We start from the raw sequence: 21,120 nt of genomic DNA on the forward strand, positions 1-21,120 counted from the left end.
TTTGTGATCTGCCTATATATTGGTGTCTTAGAATTCTTGCTGATCAGTCGTGGGGCTTTTTCACTTGCGGTTGCTAGAGAGACAGTAAATTTGCAGACTTTTTAAAATAGGAAAGGCTTTGTGTATTAATTACATTTTATGTCTGTGTCAGGAAATGCTAACAAGTACTGCTTAATTAAATGCAGTTTTCCCACTGAGAAAATTATTCCCAGTCAGATTAGTCTGCCAATAATTGTTTCTTCAAAAGGGCCTAACTTCCTTTAGCCTGCAAAGAAAAAAAGTACTTCTGAGGAGCATTTATCACTTACTTCTCAGTTTCTACCACTCTTATGTCCCAGAATTCTCTCTGTAAATCTGTGTAGATTAGGACTTGAGAGGGTATGTATTATTGGCTTGGTTAGTCTTATTGTAATGTCTGATTTCAGTTAGCAGCATTACTAGCTAGAAAAAAAATATGCTTGAGGAGCAAGCATAATCCATGTCTGCTTCAGTGTTCTGCTATCGTGGCTCTGTCAAATGTAGTGATATGGGAGGGTGAAACTTATAAAATGGGATTAGGCTTCTGATAGGGTATTTCTGCCTTATATATGGGGTCCAATTTAAAGAGGAAAATAAAATTATTGGAAATGAGAATTATTTTATGATAGAATATCTCATGGATAGAATATTGGGCAAACATCTGCATAGGAAATGATCCTGTGTTTGCTCAGTCTTCTGAACAGCTGATAGGTCAAAAAAGGAAGATTGATTGCATCTCTTTTGGGAAAACAAACAAAAAAATAGATACCTTTGACTTCTATGCACAGTTGGAGAAGCTCCTTGCAACTTGTGTCAATTTTAAGTCTTCCTCAGATACTGTTTAAGTTTCAAAAACATGTAGCATATCAGAATTTAATAAGGTGATGTAGATCAGAAACAAACACCTTTTCCTTGAATTTTTTCAAGAATCATATTGAAAGGTTCAGCGTTAAATAAGATGCACGGAGCAACTAAGGAACCAGAGGTATCCTGTTCAAGGTACAGTCCAGCAGATTAATGCAAACCATACATCTAATTTCATAGATATCAGTGCTGAGCAAAACTTATAGCTCCAAGTCAGATTTTATTATTTCTTCATTTTAATATTTCTGTCAAGTGAAGACAGGTTTTCCCTGAACTTCTTTAATAGTTTAATGGAAATTCTGGACTATTTGAAAATAATTTCAACAGGGGCACTGGCTGATGTATTATGACCATGAATATGTCAAATTTTTCTCCACTGAAGTCTTCCATGATAATGTGAACACTATGTATTTGAATTTGTCTTAACCATTAAAAGCCATATAGGTATGAGAGCTTTGGCATAGTGATTCTTGCTTAGGATATTATTCCAGAAGTATTCAGGTGTTCAGCAGAGTTGCATGATATTGCATCTTGCAGTGGTAAGAAATTTAATGTTCATCGGTAGAAAATAAATAAGTATAAAATGAGCTTTATCTTCAGACTCAATTTTTGTATGTGTAAAAAAACCAGCAATTTTCCCTCCCCTCCTCCTATAACTCTAGTTAAATTCATTAATACAAAATAATATATTCTTTGGCAAGAAGTCAGTATCAGCTAAATGACATGCCAGGTTTCCTGTTTTGTCTTTAATTGTATATCAGTGCCTGCCTAATGCCAAGTTTGGCACTGGAACTCTGAAGAGTGATAAGTTTATATCACTGATTGACAATTTCCACATTAATTCTTTAGTTAGTTAAACCTAGGATAAATAATATAGTCCCAAAAATCAATGTTAAGAATGAATATAAAACAAAATGAATAAGATTTGTCCAGAATTAATAGAAGTTTGAAAATGAATGCTTTTTTTATATAAATTAAACAAATCAAGCCAGTAGATGTCCTACATCATCTTGCTAAATTTTCTTATGAAACACCTTGAGTATTTTCCTACAGAGGCTCATATTGTTCTTCTGTTTGTGGGTCTAGTATCCCATTACTTACAAAAGCTTATGCCCATTTTTCAAGTCCTAGTCACTGGATTGGTTAATTATGGGAGGTCATACATTATACACATCATGCACCTTTTTGTAAAAGAATGACAAACTATTACAAATCAATCTGTTACAAACAAATTTCTCATTTAAGAGTGATTCCATATCAAGTAAACAATTTCAGAATGATGAACACTTGTAGACTTACTGCTAAAATAAATATAATATAATAAATCCATGAATTCTGAACTTTTAAGAAATAACTACTAGTAAATTTATGCTTATGTTAAATTTATGAGGTACATAAACTGAAGGTTCATCTGATCCATAACCACTCAGGTGGAGAGTCACTGCTTTCAGACATGGGCAATAAATAGTTGCTTTGGTCATTAAATGTTTAGTGTCTCTTTACTTTTTGATTGATTTTGGGCTGCAAGGTGCATAATGCTTTCCAGCTTGCATACAGTAGAAGAGAGAGTAGGACCAAAAGGCACATGAGGTTTTTCATAGTTTTTGTTCTTGCTCTAATTCTTTCATTTTATATTTCAATCTGAAGTTTCATAGGTATGGATCCAGTGTCCCCCTCCCCCACCTTTTTTGTCTTTTTTGTTCTCTTTCTTTACTCTGTCTTCTACTCTGAGAATTAATAAACAGTAAGATGGTATCTGATGTGTTTGGCAAAAGAAGACTGCCAACTCAGAAATAAGGGGGGTGATCATACTGTACAAACTGTTGTACATTGCAGAGTAATTATGAGAGGTTGAACCAGGCTAAAGCATTTTTTTAGTAGATGAACTATTTTTCTTTTGAAGCTCAGTGGACTTCCCTAATTTTCACAGTAATCCTAGATTTTTTTCTGATTCTAGAATTTTAATTTGTTTCAAATCACAAAGACATTTCATATTTGTGTTTGGGAGTGTTTGCTAATGTAAATTAAATCAAGAACATGCTTTCATGGCACCTATTGAAATTTTATTACAAGGTGATTTCTGTTAGAAGTTATTGATACTACCTACAACACAGATGGAAATCCTGACTTCTCCCAATGCTGTTTTCTGATGCAATAATCAATGCATAACTCTTTCACCTCCTTGCATGTTCTGCTTTCAGAGTTAAGCTTGCTTCTTGATTTCTTTCTAGAAGTGGCAAACGACATTCCAGATTTCTGTGTCTGACGTTTCCTTCTGTTGTCACACAGAGATGTCTTCTGGTTTGCCCCACATTCAGTTTTTCGTTTTCCCTTGATCTCTCCTACCTATTTGGCAAATTCCCAAAGCAAGTGATTAATGATACTTGATTGCTTGTTGTCATCCAAACAAAAGTTCTCTAGTAGATGGGGGAAGAAGTATAACTGCTATTATTCGAACAGAGGTCAATACAGGGACCTGATTTTATACTGAAGAAGGGAAAAGTATCTAAAAAATTGTATGCAGTGATGTAAGTGTATTTTCCATATATAAAATTTAGTGCCAAATCTCCAGTGTTTTACTTTAAGGAAAAGCAGTTGTGCAGACAAGTTAGTACTCAAATGTTTCTTCATTTATTTTTTTCTGTAATCATTTAAGCTCTCTCTTAGGTGTAGGTGAATGTTTTCAGACCATAACATAATCCATATGGTGCTGCTTTTTTTTTTTTTTTTCCCCGCTGTTACACTTCTCTTGTAGTTAGCTCTTTCTTATTATAGGTAATAAACCTTCCCTGCATACTGGTACAATTTCTTTATGCTGATGGTTCATTAATTACATTGCTTTCTGGTTAACCCTTTAATGAAAGCAATAAAATTTGTTGTAAAATGCAATTATGAGCACAGAATTCTGTAATCCAGAGATAATCTGAAAATAAGACTCAAATGGATGCCACTGAGTGAAAGGACCTGTGATTCCAGTATGATGTGCTGGATATATGGCCCTTAACATCCTTTGAAGAAATACTGCTGACCTTTCTTATATATCTCTAATTACTGGTGGCATTTCCATGCTTTAGTTGCATTTGGTTATTCTTACGTGATTTGATAGCAACAGATACCTTTTTATTTCCTCTGTTTTCAGACATGTAGACTATTAGTCAGTTAAACTTGCTGTGATGCTGTCTGTTTCTCTCCCTTCTTCCCTCCTGGCAACCCTTACCCAGAATCATTTAATATCACTACTTCACCAATGCAGAGTTGTACAACAAAGTGTACAAACATAACTAAAACCACTGGACTTTGTAGAATATGCCTGTGAAGATGGGCTAAAGATAAGCCACCAACCTTTGCACAGTTGCAGATGAAGTGTGCTTACATATTTGTTTATCTGACTGCCAGTGCAGAAGAATGTGGTGGTAGTCCATGATAAAGATGAAAAGCCAACACTAGTTGGCTTGGGGATGGGACTAACTAATCTTGGACTGTTACAGCCATTCGGGCCAGTTTGAATGTTCCAGTTCACTGAGGCCCAAATCTGCAAGGAGCTTCAAATTGGTGGGCCTTTTGACAGTTTGAGTACTCGAATTATAAATTTCTTGGGTATGGACCGTATGTGCTTCATTCATAACAGAGTGAAACCTCTGCCATTGTTCACTGTATAGTCAGTATTGCTAACTATTTTTATGAAGTATGTGCTCTTTCATTTTATCAATTTTGTGAATTGGGAAAGAGAAAAAGGATGTACATAGAATGTGCTTAGAAGGCACTGAGTTTACACTATAGGAATGCATTTCAGTTCTGTGCAAAATAGTTATTAGTCTGCATGACTGGTAGAAAAGGTAGAGCTTTGTAAATGTTGCAGTAGAAGAGTCTTCAGAGATGATTACTTTTACAAGCTTAAAAGTATTCTTGACTTTAGGTTGCTCAGTCGTGGTGAATGGGACATCAGTACACTTTAGCATATGCTTATTTGTTTAATCTTAAGCCTTGCATTTAATTTAGTTTTGTGTTTTGATAATAGATATATTTCTTACTGGACTTATTGGTATTTGCTTTTACTATCTTTTGAAAACTGTGGGAGAGATGGCGACACTAACATGAACAGCAGAGGCTAGATCTGCAAAGCTGTCTCTATTGATGTATGAAGTTCTGTAGAAGACTTAGTGAGCATTGAGGGAAGTTCCACATGCCTGCTGATGACCATTTCCTCTTTACTTTTTAAACCATTTTGCAGTTGCACGGAGAGGGTTTGGGTTTCAAACAAATGGTTTCAAAGTAGGAAAAATTGTTGTTTAGTTTAGCTGAAAGTGTTAAAATTTATATAGAACGAATAGTTAAATTTCTTATTTGTACACTGTTGTATATTCTTATGTGGTTTAAATGTATTCTAGCTGTACTCTCTCTACACAGAAAAGGCCAGGTGTGGTTTGAGATGAGCTTTCCAAGCCAGTTCTGCAGTGAATTGACTGAATTCTGAACTGGGTCTCAGATCTGTTTCATTTCCTCTTCTCCCTTCTTCTCTTTTGTGGTGTTGTGGTAAATGTTGAAATTGCCTCTCTGAGGTTGAAATTGTCTCTGAGGTGACTGCTCTGGAGATTTTTGACTGAGCAAAGTTAATATATTTTGAAAAATAATTAGTTGCCTTCTTTTAACAACTGAAGTTCCACAACATAAGCAAGATTTCTCATGTCTGTATTTTTCCCACCAGCTTCTCTGCTCATGATTGTGTTGGTGTTGTACGATTCCTACTTGAAGAGATACCTCCTTTTCTTTGTCAATTAAAAGAAACCTCTTTCTCTAGAATTAGAGTTTAACTTGACAGTTTTTCAAATTTTAGAAAATAATGAAAAAATCATCTCTTGGTAGTTCTGATCCATTTCTTTTATGTGATGTAGTAACTCCATTGAGGGGAAGATGGGAAGATCTGTACAGGATTATACAGGATGTTCTCTTTGACATAGATTAGGTAATTGATATATATGACAGTTGATTGACAGGCACTTGATTTAGATTCTCATATCTCTATGAAAATATATAGATACAATATGTTTAAGTTAGCGTTGAAGTTCAATACACTGCTGTATTTCCTCTCCCCTCCTCTAATATCTATTCACTGATAAACAGCAGAGTTTCCTTTTTTCTTTTGTTTAGATATAATAATATTTTCAATCCTGCTTCCTGTATATATCATAATTCTTTGGATAACAAAAAATCTGTTGAGGCTTCCATTTATGTTTTTGCATAATACTCTAATGCAAATCTTGCTGTTCTGTAAAAAAGAAAATAATAATATGTATGAACATGTGTTTAAAAAAAAAAGTGTTCAGAAGCAATTAAAAGTTGCTTCTAAATCACAATCCTTACCATTGCTGATTTGTGAATAATAGTACTGAAGGAATAGTGTAACGTGCAATGTCAGACTCTGTTTCCGCTCAGTTCAAATTTTTTAATTCCTGCTTATATATGGCTACAACAATACTTGAGGACCTCAGGGTGATGTGTTGTTTGGAAGCTGTTGGTTGAGAACTGCCCGTGTAGGATAACCGTTCTGACAGGTCATCAGAAAATGTGTGGAAATATTGAATTAGCCACACTCATTTTGCTGTAAAAATCTGAGAGACTTATGTAAGTTCCTGATTTTTTTTTTAACCCTCAGAATAACTTACGTTTTTCTTATTGGAAAGCAGAGACTGAGTGTCTATACTACCCAGGTGTGTGTAGTGTTTAATATGACTTTCAGAGTCATAAAGTGGAGGCTTTTTAAACAGGGGCTTCAGTATGTAGAGTTATTTTAGTGGCTCCCAATCTGTTACTGAATGGCTGAACCTGTATGGTGGGTCCTGAGAATACTTTGCAGATCCTAGGTCCAGGCATATGCTTCAACTGCCTCTGCAGTGTAATTGTACTTTTCACTAAAGTACAATTAGATGAGACATCTGAAATAATTTAACACCATATTCTTGATAAAGTTGGTTTTTCCCTTCTCCCATGCTGTTCCCATCTTCTCCCTTCTGCTTGCCCTGATGATCACCTGCCCTCTTCTTGTGCTGATTCAGTCCTGGAAACTGGCACAAAGCTATTTGCTTTGTTGAATAACCTGCCTAGGGAACATATGAACATCAAGGAGGTGAGGAGTAGAAGGCAGTAAGCTGTGATGTTCTCTCACTCTTTTCTTCTAACTGCACCTAATATCACTGACTGAACCTAGATATCTCGTGTGAGAGAGTCTGTGTCCTCTTCTCCCTGCTCCCACCTCTTAGCAAAAGAACAAGTATACATTTTTAGGTTTCCTTATAGTTTCAAATATAGAAAAATGTAATTTGAGCTACATGAAATTTGCTTTAATCAATTAGGAATAGTTCATTTTTAATTACCTTTATAAAAATCCTGATTTGTATTTTGCTAAAAAATTGAAACACTTGAAAAAGCAGAACTGAAATATGCAACTCCAAAAAAACTCACCTTGAAATAAAAATGTTCATCTTTATATGAAATGTATATGGGAGAGATTGCTAGGTAATTTAATATTAAAACAGTTGTTACTTATATACACATGCACGGGTGAACATATTCTCTTAAACTGTTCAGTTTTGCAACTGTCTCCTAGAAGCTAGCCTGTCAAGGGTAAACAGAGAAGGTTATTGTAGCTTGTTTAAATAATCAAATCAGAGCAAAAGCAAAGCATGCTTTGAGATAATCAGGTAGGTAATTAAAGGGTTAAGTTTATTCTACTGGGATACCTCAACTTTTAGAGTCCTTTCATATATGTTCCTTAGATCTATGATTCCTAAGGGGGATCATTTCTGTACAAGTGACAGAGGGAAGGAGGGAAGTTCAAGGAGTCTCAGCTCCTTTACAGGGAGGGGAAAAAAGTACAAAACAAGAAAGCCTTTTCCTATATTGAAAGCTGTCTGTAAATCTGTGTTTCCTGATTAACTGTTACTTGAATGTATGAATGCACAGTGGGAGTGAGGCCAGAAGAGTAGAAGAGTAGTAAAATGTTCGTCAGGTCCTGAGAGAAGGCCTGACACTGTTTGTGGATCCTCTTCCATTTATTGTGACACTGCTAGTACAAATATAATATTTGCAATGTTGACACAAGAATAATGTCTGTCAGAGTAGGTGAGAATTTGTGGAAGAATAAAGGTGTTGTAACAATAGAACTCCACCACAGCTTTCTGGGGTAGAAGGTTCCTTGATGTCTTATTCCAAATATTTCCTCAAACTCTTGAATTTGTTTGATTTTTTTTTTTTTTGTATTTTTTTTCCCTGATAACTGCTATGCTGTTGTAGTAGAATAACAGCAGATTTCCATTTCTTTTCTGGTTTCAAAATCTTTTTAAACTTTGCAGAACATTGTACATCCATGGTCATACGAAGTTGGATTTCATGGTCTGGTATACTGCAATTGAAAAAGCAGCAGGTACAGATGGTAATGCCTTACAAGATCAGCAGCTCAGCAAAAATGATGTTCCTATTATAGTGAACAGCTGTATAGCATTTGTTACACAGTATGGTAAGTATAGCAGATTTTTATTCAATTTAGGATCATTTGTGTAATACCTAAGCTGCCACACCATTGAATCTCATTGAACGGATTTATGTATACATAAACTAAAACCATGCCCCTCATTAGCCCTGCTACTCGTTGATGGGATAGCAAAGTACAGTGCAGTGCATCTGAGAATGAGCAGTTTGGGGAGATGCAACTCAGTAGGCCCCCCTTCATATTTTTAAATTTGACTTTTTTGCTTGATGTAGCTCAGCCTTTGGGTCCAATGCCTCAGAGCAGAACACCTCTGGCTGGAAAGTAAGCTATAGGAACCAGGAGAGGTTATGGCCTGGACTGGTCAGCATATCTTCTGGGAAACTGGTATAAACTGTGCTGCCTGTGTTGAGTCTTAAGGCTGCTTCTGTTTCAGCATAATGGCCTAAGGAAGTATAATTGCTTACTGTTTGCTTAAGTAATTATCGCCAGCATAATTTTCCATAGCATTAGAACATATATAGATGATGTCTTTTTCCTTTGTACTGCTGAGAATTAATCAGTCCTTTTGTGAAATGCTACCTACGTATCAACCCTGTACAAATCAGTTTTCAGGATAATGCTCTCTGTGACCTCTGCCAATATGAGAAAGCCTAACTTATATTTCAGTGGTGAATATTTAAGAGAATAACTTTTGACTAAAACCAAGAAAAAATGATTTGCAGGCTTTTTTTTATCATCAGCAATAGGAATTATTGTGTTTCATGCACTGAAATGTTAAAGCCCAATAATTATGTTCCCCAATCAGAACACTCACTAGATGTGTTTTAAGTTAAAATTCAATTTTCTAATGTCTTTTAAATAAATTAAATCTTAATTTAAATACTTTTTTTTTTCTTACTGGGTGTAATAATGTTCATTTGAAAGTTGAAGGTGTTAGGCAGGAAGGAATTATTATTTGTATGAAGAATTATTATTTGTATACATTACTTAGATTCATACCTGGTTTTGCTGTCATCATAAAGATTCTGTCATTAGTTGTGGCCTACAAGTGAGAGACCCTATCGGGTCCCACCCCTGTTCCTCAGAGTAACACCACAAAGGCAGAATCAAACAGGAGCGCTTGTGGGCATCACAGTGCAAGGGAGCTGGCAGAAGAACATAAGATGCAGTTTGCATAGGTTTTGGCAGAATTCTTTGTTTGACTAGTACATAAGGAAAGCAGGGTTTTGTAGGCTGTATGATTCCCTTTCTTCAAGCGAAATGGGGAAGGCAGGAAACACCTCTACAAAAAGAAACAATGAGATGGAACATCTATGCCAAGCTTCCACAAGTACTGAAAAAACTTAATGTTTTGTTTCTGGCTACTTTCACATTCAGTAATTGAAGGTAGCGTTAACTGTGTTTTAGACTATGATTTTTAAGCTGTGTTCGGGCTTTGGAGGTTTTAGTCATTATGTACAAGAATAGTGGCTCATTGTTGAAGCCTGTCTGGTAGCTTCCTGAACCTGATAAAAAGCAGAAAAAATGGAATTAGTCCTACTAATCTTGAGGCTTTTGAGAGTGAAATATGTCAGACTGAATGAAGACAGTAATACTTTACTGAGTCCCAAGTCGAGTTGATCAGTAGGGGAAGAAAAGTGTAGGAGTACTGGTTGTGAAAGCAATCATCCTGTGTGCATAGAGACAATACCAGTGATCAAAACTTCTTTCCTTTACTGCGCTTTTTAGAACCATGGTTTTAGGAAGTCGTGAAGAGATTTGGGGATTTGAATTTGTCTGTAAAGTATTCCTAAAATTGCAATCCCAGGCTTGCTTAACATTACGATGGGTATATTTGCAAAGAGGTTTGGGGGGTGTAAGCAGATTGTCAGTGTTTTCCCTCTCACAAGGTGAGGATGTGCAAAAGCTCAGAGATACAGCAATAGCAATCACAGTCTGCTTGACAGCCAGACATACTTTTTGTATGATAAGGTTTCAAATTTTTAAAAGAACACTTGACTTTATTCTTTTGTTTCCTTTTCTTTTTCTCTCATATATTCCTGTAATTTAGGTTTGGGTAGCAAAGAGATCTATCTCAAGAATGGCAATTCTTCCAATGTGGCTGAACTGCTAGAAAGTTTCAAAAAAGATGCAAGAAGTGTTAAACTAAGAGCTGGAAAACATCAGCTTGAAGATGTGACTGATGTACTGAAAAGTTTTCTTTCTCAAATAGATGATGCACTTCTCACTAAAGAACTTTACCCGTTCTGGATCTCTGCATTAGGTAATATATTCAATAACTCTGGATATAAGGAAGGTCATATGCACGTTTTCAGTGTCAAATTTAAGGATTTTGTTTATCAGTTGCCCTGTGTAGGCATATATTAGAGGTTTTGATAAGCAAGAAAATAATTATGCATACATTAGTGGGAAAAAATTGCTTAAAGAGATTGGCTGCAGTAGATTCATATGTCAGAAATCTGTTGCCTTTAAGTGAACCAGAGTCATAAGAAGAAATAATGATATTTGCTTGACAATACATCTGTAAACAGTAGACCAATATTTCATTGTGTTTTAGTTGTATCAGGCAAGGTAAGTGGGGATGGCCAGTTTTTCATGGAAGCACTGATGATACAATTCAAGAAACAGACAAATGTTTGTTAAGTCATCATCTGCATGATAGCTAGGTCACAGCTTTGACATCTGTGTTCTTTAAATATCTTTTATATAACTTTCCCTATAGGTGCATGTTTGTATATTAATAGTATAGACTTATTAACAATACTTATTAATAGTATAGACTTACTAACAACTGTTACTTATTCTTTGTTTCCTTAGAAATGTGAATTTAATTTGAAAGAACACTTTAGTAGCTTCAACCCAAAGTGTAACTTGTGATGTGTTTGTAACATGAGGATGTGTGTCTTTAAATGGTTGAGAACAGAATCAAGAGCTAACACATTAATTAGTTACTCATTACATAAATCATGATTTTTTTTATAGTATTCTTACAAAAGAGGTATATTTATGTTTATGTTTTTATATTGCACTATTTGCATAATGCAAGAAACAAAAACTCCTTCGCTCACAAATTGCAGATGATGGTCCAGTACTTAGGTTGCCAGCCCTTATCATGGGAATGGTATTTTTCTCATTGGTTTCTAATGCAATACTAGGCAGTTCCTGATTCGTTCTCTATTTTAACTTCCCTGTGTGAAATGGAGGCCTCACATAGATGATATGAGGATAAATACCTTCCAGGGGATGAGCTGTGTGTGTAGCATAGCAATAGGAAATGCATAGGAAAAATCAAGATAGAGCATTAGATTTTGCATTAGCGCACTGAAATAGTATAGGCCTATTAACTGTATGCCTAACTTTCTCTGTAGAAAGGATGATTAAAATGACATTTCTCTCTGATTTTGCTTAAGTTAAAACATAACCAGATTGCTTTAATATGAGCCACTATAAGTTTGGGAAATTCAGGTATGAATATTACACATTTTTGATCTTTCATCTCAGTTTGAACAAACTGGAGGGAAGAATATTAAGAATGTATTTACTCATCACAAGATTGCTCTCATCTCATCAGGAATCAGCAAAAGTTGTATCTCTAACAGTTTAGGGTTAAATTAGCTCTTTTGTGAAAGTACATAATGGTGTCCTACTGATTTAACTTCCCGATTTGTGTGTGGGACTAAAATTCTGCTTCAGCTTTAAAGCAGATAATCCTGTTCTGTTGTAGATAAGTGACACCAAAAGTACTTGTAGGAAGACCAAAACACTTAGGAAGATAGATGCCCCAGAGAGCAAAATTTACACGGAGTTGAAGACTTTGAAACTGCTTTTTTTCTTGTTTTTGTTGGTTTTTTTTTTCCAATTATCCAAGAAATCAAAACATTGTGCATTCAGTAGTTGAGAGCGCTAGCAATCACCTGAAAGGGATGAGGTTTTTTTCCATGGTGTTCATTTTAAGAAATTTGAGGCAAATAAGGGACTGAGAAGAAAAAAAATTTTTTAATGTTAGTAATTGTGCTCCTGCCCTGAGCAGGGTTATGCTCTGTAGTCTTTACGCAACAGTCTCTATGCAACATAGAGAGGCAGGCTTAATTTAAAGATAGAGCACTGTGACAGTGGCTCAGACACTATCATTTTAAAGACTGGAATTGCTGTTATTGTGTCTGCCACTGTTCAGCTACATTACTTTGTACAACTTACTTGCCACCGCTTCTCTTTTGCTTGGCTCTTATTAGTCTTATATGTTTAGAACTTCAAATTACTACTAGTACTTTGGACCTTGATACACTACTCTAATAAAAATAAAAAGATGAAAAGGTCTTGTTATTTCTCAACTCTGGGAACTCTTAGAAGTATTTTCACACACGTGCATGTGCACACATGCACACATATGCACACACACACTACGGGTTAAAATGTCCTTTGAGTGGAAAAGCAATTGTTTTTCTGGGATTTAGTCTTAAACTGTAGCAAATGGTGCTTGAACATAGAAATGCAGCTCTTTATTGCTGATGTTCTTTCCCTGAACTAGTATACAATAATAGACTGTTGATAATAGATTGTCTGTATTGTCTTCATAAAGAATGGGTTGATTGGGTAAATTGTAATTTTAAATGACTAGATGTTGCTGATGTAGTTAACGAGAATTGCTTTTGGTTTTTAATGTACACTGTTACTAATGCTCAATGATTATTATTTTCCACCAGACACACAGAATGAAAAGGAACGTGTGAGGAAGTATGGAGCTTTTATTCGGACGCTTCCATCAGTCAATAGAGCAACTTTGGCTGCTTTAATTGAACACCTTTACAGGTCAATGCAAATAATGCACTGTAGCAGAGAAATGCTTCTAGTCTGGTCTCAGTATTACTCTAGAATTAATGAAATGTGGATTGTTTCATCAACTAGTAAGCATCAGACCTTAAATAGTTGCCATGATTAATTATAATAGATCCTAGGCAATGCTCCCTTTAATTTATAATTTTTTTTTTCTTCAGTTGAATTTTCAGCAGTAGACACCTATAAATATCAATTGGATGGAGCAGTGGGAGAGGGCTGCCAGTGTCTGTGTCCAAGTAGGGTAATTTTTGATGGAGCTTCTTTATATGAGGTCATTTACCCCAGTCTGCTAGTCTTCCAGAGAATTGTTGCAAGTGACTCCTGAGATTAAAAGAATTTTCAAAGTAAATGTCCTTCTCTATAAACTGTATTGCACCAGATGACTTTGAGAATTAACTACCCTTCCTGTATTTCATCGCTGTTTCATTCTGCAGCTGAGGCAGCTGTGGAGAATATCCAAAATATAGACTGGGACAAACAACAAATCTTATTACTAAACCAAAAAGCAGCAGGAAATGTATAAAAAATGTACAACTTTGATGATTCTGCAGAACCATGGCTAAATAGTATTGGCCATTATTATATGGTATTAGTGTCCATTGAACAAGTCAAGTTACTGTGTTCCTGGTAAAGTAGGGAGTAGAGAATGTGTCAAACTTTATCTTATGGGATACTGTGTTTAGAAATAAAGCTGCTAAAAAGCGGTGTCCTTTAAAAACTATTTATGCAAATATTAAAATGATTAATGCTATTCTTGGGATAATGATTACAGTAATAATTGCAATTAATGATGTTTCTAAGCATATCCAGTTGAGATACTTGCATGCTCTTATAGCTGCTCTGAAAGTAGTTTGTATTCATGTAACATCCAAAATTCTGTGATATTTTCAAGTGTTTGATTCCTGAAGAAGACATATTATGTAAACAATAGAACTGATACGAAAACTATATGATAAAAATAGAAACAAAAAATGTTTCCGTTTCTTTCCATGTTTTGTGTGATCTTAGATCATCAGCTTGCAGGATATAGTTATATAATATAGCAAATAATTCTGATATCACTTGAGATGCAGACAGAAAGTATGTGTTTTCATTTCTATAATGAGATGGGAGATCAGGTATACATAACAATAAATAATATTTGGTTGGTCATTTCATTTAATGTAGTTATTCTTTTTGAAATGCACTCCATATTCTGTAGAGGAGCTCTGAACAACTGAAGGAACAATGGAGCTTTCTAAATAGATTTATTTTTCCTTCAACAGGGTGCAGAAATGTTCTGAAATCAATCATATGAACCCTCACAATCTAGCCATGGTGTTTTCCTCATGCTTATTTCAAACTAAAGGCCAGACTAGTGAAGAAGTCAATGTAATTGAAGATTTAATAAAAAATTATGTACAACTCTTTGATGTAGGTATCTTTATATAAAATAGTGTCCTAATTGCTCTACTGATAGACGTGATAAAATACTGAAATCTTTTTACAGTTAAAGATGATTCTTTCACAAACAGATTTTATTTGGTGTTTGTTACACTGATTTGCAAGGCTGTTGAACTTTCTTATTCAATGGACTTTGTCTGCTTTAAATGTTAATTCCCAGATAGTTTAACCTGAGTAGGAAAAGCTATATTTATAGGATTGCTGAGAATCACTTTTCCAAAAGGATGCCCAGAACTCTTCTTGCTGGCACAAGCATACCAATTTTTAAGGAAACTTCGGGATGATGACTATTATCTTAGTCTCTGATCTCTGGTAACAAATAGAAGAAACATTTGAATCCCGGGGTCTAGAAAGGACGTTGAATCCAGCTAGACTGAGAAGTTACTGCTAGCACAAATTTATTGTAGCCCTTTCCATTTGGAGTTTACTATTCTACTGTAATATTCTGTTTGGGAGTTTAATATATATTTGATAAAGTGTGTAATATCCTGTCAATGAAATAGCTTTTCTGACTGACAGAATATTTTGCATAACTGCTCCTACAAGAGTGGGGTTAATATTGTAGGAATTCCTCTATTTTTTATAATATAGTAGTATTTATGTTAGCTTATTTTATGTTTATAGTTTTTGTATTAGTTTTCTTATAATTTACAAAGATGATCAATTTTGAACAGATTAATGAAGGCCAGGTCAAACAAATGGATATTGAGAACAGCTTTATTACGAGGTGGAAAGACACTCAGGTAAGTGGCAAAAATCAACGGGTATAAAAAGATTTTAACAAATAGTATTTTGTTATTTTTTAGGGTTCTTTACCTAGATTTCTAAATGTAAATTTCTAAATTTGTATAGTGACTTGCATTTTTAAATACAGGGCTGGGAGGAAAAAAAGAAAAGAGGAAGTGTAAACTAATAAAGCAAAACTATGGAATCATGTTCTGGCCTGAGCACTGGCATAACATACAAATTGGTACATCCTGCTCACATTTTTACTACGCTTCATAGATTGTAATGGAAAGGAATGATCAACATTAAGTGTGAAAGCGATGACCTCTCTTTTTAGTTTTTAAACATGCATGTTAAAATCTGGAAGTGTATGTTAATACTTCTATTATTTCAAGAGCTTTGCGCACATGTGGCTCTGTTCATTAGAGAATAACCATCCCTGTGAGTTTAAAGTGTCTGAATCTTTTGCTGCGTCTTGGTTTTGGGACTAAATATTGAACCCTGAACTACAAACACTATTTGGGGAACCACCAGACACATACATGGTTACTTCAGTCAGATTGAACTCTGGAATAGAATAAAGAAAACAGGAGATCTTGTTATCAGCTTGAATTCCAGTCTTGCCTGTAACAGCTTCTGAATAACTTCAGAATTGGTAAGAAACAGCAAAGTGATAGCATATTTCACTGTCTGAGTAGTCTTTGTGTACAGCCCTAATTAAAGCAAAAACTGGTAGGTTTTATAACATGGCCAAGCTATATGAATGAAGAGAAGTAAAGGGAAGCGTAGGGAGTCTGCAAGCTCTTTCAGAAATCTGAAGTAGCGGAGGAGAAGCTTTCAGTAATTTTGGAGCTTTAGAAACTGGAAAAGAAAACTAGAAGAAACAAAACTGTGATCCTTTCTCTGATGGCTCCCTTCCTCCTTTGCAGGAACTGTTTTGTGGTACCTTGTAAGCCATCACTAAAAAGAAGGGTTTTTGCAAATACTCATGGAAATTGCGTGTTCTGTGCATTGCTGTCTTGAGTCTTACTTCTTCTTCATATTCCCTTCTTGTCTGGGTGCAGCGTAGCAGGAAACAATGATAGACTGAATAATATAGTAGCAACTGCTGGTTAGGTGGGTTCATCTAAAACTGAAGCTGTGAGGAATATAAAGAAGTGTTTTTTTTCTGTATTTTTTTCCACCACAGATACCACTGTGAAATCCCCTTTGGGTGGTCTGTCATATTTGGAAGGCTGTCTATTGAAGAAAGATATGAGAGACTTTGTTTTCATTTTTAAAATAAAAGTCTAGGCTTTCTGAAATCATTTTTTTTCTTTTTATTAAAAAATTTGCAGCACCTGACAAAGCTAGTCCTCTCAATATAATCAAATTTTAACCTTCATGAATACTTGAGCCTGTTTGGGCTTGTTTCCCTGGGACTCTACAAGCTGTTAGGAGGTGGAGTTATAAAAAGATTGAACCATGATTTTAGCTATCCTAATTTGGCTCTCAGTGGAGTCTCTACCTTTAATAATCAGCTTTCTGAATTGTTGGTTACACCTACTCCATTAATAGGCTCTGGCTTGATTCTCATCATACACATTGCTAAGCTTTAAATCCTTGAAAAAAAAAGTATTAGTATCACAGAATGAAAGAAAATCCTATTCAAACAAAGTCTCTTACCTTGCAGCTGCAAAGGGCTGATTTGCAGTGTCTTCTGGTACAAAATTTAGGAGGCAGCAATAAAAGGGATTCTTATTTTGTTGTACGCAACTGTCAAATCAGTTCTTAAAAATACATTGCTAGAATTGACAACTTTTAGTTTCAGAGAGACTACTTGTACAAATAGAATAATAGAAAATTGAAGTAAATGGCTCTTCCTATTTTAGTTTGAAGGGAATGAAAGGGCTAGAAAGAAATGTACTTGGAATTGTATTAAGATATATAAATTTAATTTTTTTTTTGTCATCCCCGGGGGAAAAAAATTCTCCAAAGGGCATGACAAGTGCTAAATACTTAAATCTGATGTACCATAGTCTCAGCTGGACTATGGAATCTGCCCACTGAAGCTGCCAGATATGACATGTTGCTGCCATTAAATAGTCACTGAATCATATTATTGCCTGAGTTCTCAGTAAATTTTTGTTGTCTTCATTAACTGTGGGGCAGAAGTCCGCCTTGGCTGGCTCTGTGGTCCTCAGACCCCAGCTGCCCAGGGCAGAGGCCTGACCCGAGCATGCCCCCCTTCTTTGCTGGCCCGTAAAGTTTGCTTCATGGTGACGTGAGCTCAAGCACCGTGTCATGCAAGACAGAGTACTTCCATTTTAGGCCTTTAGTTCAAGGCTTTTTCTTCAATCCCAGATAAGCTGTTTTGTCCCAGATTAAGCATTTAAATTGTCTATTAAATGGATAGGGAGATTGGACATTTTAACAGTCAGCATGCCCCATGGGAAGCCTAACCTGGCCAGTTATATTTAGAAATAGTTATTGAGGTGCTGGATTTTATTAATTAATCTCTGTCAATATCATATCTGAAGACATCATGAAATGCTGAGTTTGAGTTACAAAATGATTTTGAATTTTATCAAAACATTGATATCTTTAATCTGTATTACATTGTCTGGAAAAAGAGCAACCAGAAGTTGAGCTAATGAGCTTCAGCTCAGGCGACCTTAGCTGTTTGGAAGCACTTGCGCCAGAGATGACAGCTTTTTCCTTTTTGACTTTCTAAACAAGTAGTGGAACAAAATTTATACCTTTTCATGGTTGATAAATTAAAGTTGAACTGCCTGTTGGGATAGGAATTGCATTCTCTTTGCTATGCCAGCCTGTTATCCTTATTTGGACTCCACCCCACTGATACTGTTCTCTGGAGCCTGATTGCCATTTGTGGCAATTTGACTGCAACTGTGAACATTTTTCCCCTCTGAATTAAGCTGTGGAACATTTTCCGCCTGTTGCTGTAGAAGCTATTTTTTTCTATAGCAGACATGTTTAATACAACTAGGGAATTTAAAAATATGTTTTTCTGAAATGTGTTGAAATGTATGTGTAACATGTAAGATGCATGTGTGTCTAATGCCTGGGACCAGTTCAGTGTAGAAGGGTGTAATTCTGATCAAAGATGATGCAGTTGCTATCGTTTCAAAGCACCAACTGCCTGAAGCCCACTGATTCAGGAGACTTTCTCTAGGTGGTTACGAAGATGTTCTGAGATTATATATAATCTTTTCTGCAGAATTCAGCATTGTCCTAATTATGCCCTTTGCTGTCAGTGGGTTTTGTGGAATACACAGGGGCCAGACCTGGACTAACACTGTGTGTTTTTGTAAAAGCTTGAACTTCTTATTTGTTATTTTTATGCATTTATAACTTCTGTCACAAGTACAAAGTGCACACTACCCATAATTTCAGAACATTAGATTACATGCCTGTCTGCATTTCATATTTTTCCAGGCTAGGCCATTTAAGCTTCTTTTAACCCACTGTTGTTAAGTTTAATTTAGTATTTGATGCTTGTCACATTCTCATCAACACTAATGAAGAATAGCCAGACCCCAGCCAATTATCATGATCTGTATTTGCCAGTACAGACCCTGAAATAAGGTAAACATTTTTGGAATCGAGTAAATGGTTCACTGGAACAGTGTTGCTTTAAGATAATATCTTTCATTATTTCAGTAAAAGAAAGGAGTATACTCATATTCTTCTCAGCTGCTTACTTCTTCCCCTTTATTAGCTATCATCATTTAGCTTGTGAGCATTTTGCAAGATGCTTTTTCTGCAGCCCATGTAGCACAGAGATTCGACTTCAGTTTCGTGCAGGAGAGCTAGCTCTTTGGAAATTTTCTTGGATGGGCTTCCAGCTTCTGTTAAAACTGATGACATAGTGCAGACCAAGTGATTTTACAGTGTGGATGATTGGCAACTTAGGCTTCAAGCAGCTATAATTAAGAATTCTGTCTAAGAATCCCCTCCATTTAACATCTGATAGTCTGACGTTATTATATCAAAACATAGGCATGTTGGTGGGAGAACCAGTGATGCAGATACTTAATGCGTGTAGAATATATAGGTTGCTGAAGCAGGATTATCTCCAGGCTGATGATGTGGAGAGTGTTCAGAGAACAACTGGACCAGATTTCTATTGAAACCCTGCAAGTTCTCCTGTCTGAAATGTCACTGAAGTTCCGTTCCAGGTGGCCCTTCATTAGCTGTTCTTCATTTTCTGTCCACCATATACTTATGCCAGCTGTTTCTGTTTGCTGCTGTAATTTACAGCACATTTTCTCTCCATACAGCTGTTTAAATGAGCCCAATGGAAATCAAATGTCAGCTTCATTCTTTTTTCCAACCTTTTTCTATAATATCATCTAAAAAGCAAATTTTACAACTAAATGAGCTTTTTTGAGTCTGTGCCACTATAATTAAGAAGCTTTCTTCAAAGTAGCTTTGTAATGTTTTTCCTCACAAATGTTTCCATTAGTTTTCTATTCTCAGAGACTAAACAAACTTTAAAGTGACCATTTTCCGTAATGTTAATGTTCTTTAAAATTGAGTGCTGCTGTTTATTTTTCCATTGAAATGTAGTTTTAGCTTCTGTAAATTAGTCAAAATGTATTTCAAAGCTTGCTTGTTTTTATTATTTTCTCCATATCTTATTCCGTATATGATGCAATTGGTTTTACTTTTCTCATCCTCTTCCTCTGAGTTTTATTAATATATGAATAAATGTGTAGTATAGCATCACTGTGAATGCTATTCTCAAAAGTAAGACACATTGTTATGCTTAATGTTAATTTGCATAGTAATTATTTATATTGGCTTACTAATAAAAGGATACATCTACTGAAAGGTCCAGTTTCCTGTCCTGTTTTTTCTTCTCATGCTCATATTATCATCATCATCATGTATTTAGTTTTAGAAAATATTTTTGTTACTGGGATGAATTAAAATCTTTTGAAGATGATTATGGCTATCTCATAAGGGAACTATGAGGATTTTATATAAACCCTGGATATGTTTATCTATAGAAAAGTAAAGTTAATTTCTTATCTAAGAAGGTAATTTTATTGTTGTAAATTAGCAAACCTGCTAACTATGGAAAATACTGAATTCCTTCTATTGATTCTTAGATTTTTTTTCCTTGATCATAAAATTTTGGTTTTACTGACTTTCCAATTCCTTTGTAAGGAAGTTAAATATTATTAGACATTCTTAAATTATGTTTGTTGCTATTGAGTATACTAAACATTTATATATTATGTAATACATTTGGGTTTTCATCTAATTATTCCACACGTTAGCATTTTACATGAAAGTTTAGACAAACTAGTCCAACAAATTTGAAGACTTATCTTCAGCAGAGGTCTCTATCAAGAGCATGTGTCTTGATTACTTTTTAAATATGTGGTGACAATTTTTTGCAGTGATTAATAATCAGAAATAGCATAGTCTTCGTAGTATTGACTATTAATTATCTGGATATGTACAAATTCCATAAAATGGCTAAATGTCTGAAATACTGAAATATTTATTTGTAATTTTTCCTGCCATTTTTAATGATCTCTTTTAAGTTTGGAGTTCCTGTCCTGTACTTTTTCATCTTGGTTTTAAAGCATTTCGGCGTTTTCTGCATTTCGGCTCTGAAATGAGCCTGGTTAAACTCTAATGCAGAGCCCGGAGTTAAGGTTTTGGCAGTTTAAAACACTAGGGTACCTTTATCTTTTAGATGGACTTTTAGTCATGTGTGGATTGATATCCAT

The 21,120-nt window shown here is 35.2% G+C and overlaps 1 protein-coding gene across 1 annotated transcript in view; it reads left to right on the top strand.

Annotated features, from left to right (window-relative positions):
• The window catches only part of ARAP2 (ArfGAP with RhoGAP domain, ankyrin repeat and PH domain 2), a 121,770-nt gene that overhangs the window by 70,286 nt on the left and 30,364 nt on the right, over positions 1–21,120 (top strand). The window contains exons 19-23 of the mRNA XM_013949576.2: positions 8,232–8,395; positions 10,419–10,631; positions 13,072–13,177; positions 14,470–14,617; positions 15,322–15,390. Of these exons, the coding sequence (XP_013805030.1) occupies positions 8,232–8,395; positions 10,419–10,631; positions 13,072–13,177; positions 14,470–14,617; positions 15,322–15,390 (700 nt within the window). The remainder of the gene's footprint in view (positions 1–8,231; positions 8,396–10,418; positions 10,632–13,071; positions 13,178–14,469; positions 14,618–15,321; positions 15,391–21,120) is intronic.

Source organism: Apteryx mantelli, chromosome 5 (assembly GCF_036417845.1).
Source record: "Apteryx mantelli isolate bAptMan1 chromosome 5, bAptMan1.hap1, whole genome shotgun sequence".
Classification (NCBI taxonomy): domain Eukaryota; kingdom Metazoa; phylum Chordata; class Aves; order Apterygiformes; family Apterygidae; genus Apteryx; species Apteryx mantelli.